This window comes from Chiloscyllium plagiosum, chromosome 13 (assembly GCF_004010195.1).
Source record: "Chiloscyllium plagiosum isolate BGI_BamShark_2017 chromosome 13, ASM401019v2, whole genome shotgun sequence".
In the NCBI taxonomy this organism is placed as follows: Eukaryota; Metazoa; Chordata; class Chondrichthyes; order Orectolobiformes; family Hemiscylliidae; genus Chiloscyllium; species Chiloscyllium plagiosum.
Window position 1 is genome coordinate 84200688 of NC_057722.1, and position 4968 is coordinate 84205655.

The window sequence follows — 4968 nt, forward strand, 5'->3', positions numbered from 1 at the left end:
ACATGTATGGAATGAGCTGCCAGAGGATGTGGTGGAGGCTGGTACAATTGCAACATTTAAGAGGCATTTGGATGGGTATATGAATAGGAAGGGTTTGGAGGGATATGGGCCGGGTGCTGGCAGGTGGGACTAGATTGGGTTGGGATATCTGGTCGGCATGGACAGGTTGGACCGAAGGGTCTGTTTCCATGCTGTACATCTCTATGACTCTATGAAATGAAAAGTGGGTATAAAGAAGCAATTCTGTTGGAACATAAACACTGGCACTGGTATGTTCAGCGGAAAGGACCTGTTTCTGTGCTGGGAATACTTGGTAATTGATCTACAATCACCTGCTGAATATTAGAGCTGGTATCCAGGTTTTTCAATGGTCCAGACCTACCTCCATTGGATAAATACTAGTTTGTGCAGTTGCCCCAGCCAGTGATCCTGCGAGAAACCTTTCAGAGGTTTTGATGTTTTGCTTGTCCCTTGCGAACAGCTTCTTATACTGCAGAAAATGGAAGAAAGGTCAAATGCCTGAAATTCAAAAGCACAGAAAGGCTTTCACCCAGACTGACTTCATCCCATGGTAGTAATCTGGTTCCTGGAATCCGAATCAATTCGGTTTCTAGAACCAGTATCCATTCCACTCCAGGAACCAGTAATGATCCTGCTCTCAGAATCAGCATTGATCCTGCTCCCGAAATGATAGCAATCCAACTCCGGGAGTTGCTATCAACCCAGCTCTTGATATTGGACTCAATCTACCACTTAGAACCAACAGCAAGTCCAATACCAATCTACCTGCTGGACCTGAAAGTATATCCAACATCAACACTGATCTGGCTCTCTGGTCCAACATTAGAAAAATGGCAGCTTATAGCTGCAGAGATTTATGAATCCAGTTCCTTTCTGATTGTACCAAAATGATGATACCTAGTTTAGCATCAATGCCCACAGACCTAAACCAGGGTGCTAACACACACAACTCAATATCAACAGTACCTGCTCATAAGCCATGAATTTGATGGCGGTTTCTGGTGCTATCTTCACTACGTTCATCCCATTTCCTCGCCACAAAGATGTCACTCCTCCCTCTTTAAGCATCTGCTTGAATCCATTGTACATATTCATTTGGTTTGATTTGGAAGAATGGACCTGGTTAGAATAGAGTAAAATTTGTTAAAATATAACAATATCCACAGTAATTTGATTTTATTTAGCAGAAAGATAAGCATGGAGATGTAGATAAATTGACTACACAAACACCATTAACCTGAAACCCAGGGACTGCGATTTCTCCCTATGGGGTCCGAACTACCTGATATAAATCATGCGTTAACCCTGTCACACATTCTCATTGTGGAAGATTATTAATCTTTTCCTGTGTATTATGATGCTAAATTACTTGTTATACTGTATATTATTGAACAAAGTAGTTGATTAGCATATGCTAACAAATAAAAACGATTACATTATACAAAGAAAAGAACAAAGAAAATTACAGCACTGGAACAGGCCCTTCAGCCCTCCAAACTCCACTGACCCAGATCCTCTATCTAAACCTGTCATCCATTTTCTAAAGATCTGTATCCCTTTGCTGAAATTATGCTATTCTTCCCACCTCTACCATCTCCACTGGCAACGCATTCCAGGCCCCCAGCACCCTCTGCGTAAAGGACTTTTCATGCATATCTCCCCTAAAACTTTCCCTTCTCACTTTGAACTCATGACCCCTAGTAATTGAGTTCCACACTCTGGGAAAACGTTTCTTGCTATCCACCCAGTAAATGTGCAGGCATTATACCTCCTGTGGTTTTTTTCCTGTTATTACACACAATCCATTGTTAGCCATAATAATCCCCATTAGCAGTTATTCGTTCTCCTAGACTGACCATTATCCACTCCTTTGTCTCTCCGACGTTTCTTCTATCTCTTTGAGGTCTATCTCCACCTGTTATTTATTTCTTCTCCGCTTCCCCATTGTATCTTGTGCAAAAATAAACCTTTTCCTAGTTTCCATCAGACCCAAAATGTTAACTCTAATTTCTCTCTACAGATGTTGACAGACCTGCAATGTTTTATACAGCTGCAACATAATTTGCCAACCTTTACACTCAATGTCTTGACTGATGAAGGTTGAAACTTTATTGCTGGAACAGCACAGCAGGTCAGGCAGCATCCAGGGAACAGGAGATTCGACGTTTCGGGCACAGGCCCTTCTTCAGGAATGAGCAGAGAGTGTTCAGCAGGAGAAGATAAAAGGTAGGGAGGAGGGACTTGACTGATGAAGGCAAGCTTGCTGTATGCCTTCTTTATAACCTTATACACTTGTGTTGCCATTTTCAGGAAGCTATGGGGACTTGTATCTCAAGACCTTTCTGTATATCAATCTCTTAAGGGTCCTGCTATTTACTAGGTAAAAACAATGACTGCAGATGCTGGAAACCAGATTCTGGATTAGAGTGTTGCTGGAAAAGCACAGCAGTTCAGACAGCACCTGAGGAGCAGGAAAATCGCATTTCGGGCAAAAGCCCTTCATCAGGAATGCAGGCAGAGTGCCTGAAGGGTGGAGAGATAAATGAGAGGAGGGTGGGGGTGGGGATGAAGGTGATAGGTCTGGGAGGAGGGTGGAGTCCTGAAACAGACTCAACTCTTTGCTACCTTCCCCCACCCTCCTCCCAGACCTATCACCTTCATCCCCACCCCCACTCACCTATTGTACTCTAAGCTACTTTCTCCCCACCCCTACCCTCCTCTCATTTATCTCTCCACCCTTCAGGCACTCTGCCTGCATTCCTGATGAAGGGCTTTTGCCCGAAACGCGATTTTCCTGCTCCTCAGGTGCTGTCTGAACTGCTGTGCTTTTCCAGCAACACTCTAATCCAGATCCTGCTATTTACTGTATACTTTCCTCTTGCATTTGACCTTCCAAAATCCATCAACCTCCTATTTGTCCAGATTAAATTCCAACTGCTATTTTTCCAACCGATCTATATCCTGCTATATCCTTCGACAACCTTCCTCACTATCCATAATTCCTCCAATTTTCACGTGGTCTGCAAACTTTCTCAGCAGGCCACTTACATTTTCATCTGAATAATAGATCTGAATATCAATACCAATACTGTTCACTGAACACCAGACAGAAAAACACTCATCCACAACTACTGTCTGTCTGTCTTCTATGACCAATCCAATTTTATATCTAACTCATCAATGCATTGTGGATCCTATGTGACTTAGTCTTCTGGACAAAGCTAGACTTTTAGTAGCTACTGCTGACAATGTAAGCTTTGTTTTGTTTAATTATAATAGAGTACAGACAGCAGTAGAGGAGACAGCAATTATTTTGTCAGGAATACCTGCATTAGGACTTTGAGCCGATCGAGAGGGGCAGTGCCAGTACGAGACACGGCACCGGCCATTGCCCCAGACAGCAGTTGCTTCCACCACATGCCTGTCGTCTTCTCCTCTTCTGTAAATTCATCAGGAATGGTCAAACTGTCCCCAATGTCCAAAACCTAGAGGCGGAAAGTGAAACACATTTGGAAAGGACTGGCATGGATTTTATTTTAATCAAACTGTTCAGAAATGTCATTACATACCTTTGGAGCAGATCCACTTGAACCCAGGGCTCCTGGTTCAGAAGCAGGAACACTACCACTGCACCACAGATGCCCTACAAGTTGTGGGAAGCAGCAGATATTACATCCCACTGTGAATATGAATAATAGAGGATAGGTTTTGATCCATCGACCTAGTCATAGAATCATGGAGGTCTATAACACAGAAAAGACCCTGGGAAGTAACATGCCTTCCTGGAATCTCATTTGCAGACACAAATACATTCCTGTTGTGATTGAATTTCCTGTTACTAAAGCCTTCCCACAATTATTCTTTCTCCCTCATGCAGCAGAGCCAATAGTGGTGCAATGGTTTTGGAGGCAGAGAGATTTAGAGCACAGAAAAAGACCCTTTGGCCCACAGAGTCTGCATTGGACAAAAACAACCACCTCACAATTCTAATCCCATTTACCAGCACTTGGCCCATTCCAGCCTTGTATATACCTAAGTGTACACCTAAACAATTTTTAAATGTTATGAGGGTTTCTGCCTCAACCACCCTTAGAGGCAGTGAGGTCTAGATTCCCAACACCCCTTCATGGAAAAGCTTTTCCTCACAGCTCCTGTAAACCTCCTGCTCCCCCACCCCCCCCTCCCCCACCGCCACCTTAACATGGTTCAATTCCTCCACCAAGGGGAAAGCTATCTTCCTGCCTACACTAGCTATGCCCCTTATAATGTTTTTTTTTAAATTCCCTACAGTGTGGAAACAGGCACTTCAGCTCAACCAGTCCACACCGACCCTCCGAAGAGTAACCCACCCAGACCCATTTCCCTCTGACTAATGCACCTAACACTACGGGCAATTTAGTGTGGGCAATTCACCTGACCTGCACATTTTTGGACTATGGGAGGAAACCGGAACACCCGGAGGAAACCCACACAGACACGGGGAGAACATGCAAATTCCACACAAACAGTGGCCCGAGGCTGGAATCGACCCTGGGACCCTGGTGCTATGACGCAGCAGTGCCAACCACTGAGCCACCGTGCTGCCCATACCTTTCATCCCCACCCCCTCCATCGCCACCCCTTATGTCAGTCACTCCCAATTCGGCTGCCCTGCTCTCTATTGTTTCCTTTCGTTTGTCTCTCCCTCCAATTTCCCTGAGAACATGTGGATGAGGGTAGAGCAGTGGATGTAGTATACATGGCTTTTAGTAAGGCATTTGATAACGTTCCCCATGGTAGGCTTATGCGGAAAGTCAGGAGGCATGGGATAGAGGGAAATTTGGCCAATTGGATAGAAAACTGGCTAACCAGTCGAAGTCAGAGAGTGGTGGTAGATGGTAAATATTCAGCCTGGAGCCCAGTTACAAGTGGAGTTCCGCAGGGATCAGTCCTGGGTCCTCTGCTGTT

At 44.6% G+C, this 4968-nt stretch overlaps 1 protein-coding gene across 2 annotated transcripts in view; it reads right to left on the reverse strand.

Moving 5' to 3' along the window:
- LOC122556252 (calcium-binding mitochondrial carrier protein SCaMC-1-like) overlaps positions 1 to 4968 on the reverse strand; it is a 93009-nt gene that overhangs the window by 43549 nt on the left and 44492 nt on the right. The window contains exons 5-7 of one of the 2 annotated variants that reach the window (XM_043702883.1): positions 3348 to 3506; positions 988 to 1140; positions 383 to 490 (exon numbers count right to left, since the gene is read on the reverse strand). In XM_043702883.1, the coding sequence (XP_043558818.1) occupies positions 383 to 490; positions 988 to 1140; positions 3348 to 3506 (420 nt within the window). The remainder of the gene's footprint in view (positions 1 to 382; positions 491 to 987; positions 1141 to 3347; positions 3507 to 4968) is intronic. The other variant, XM_043702884.1, reaches the window with a different exon arrangement.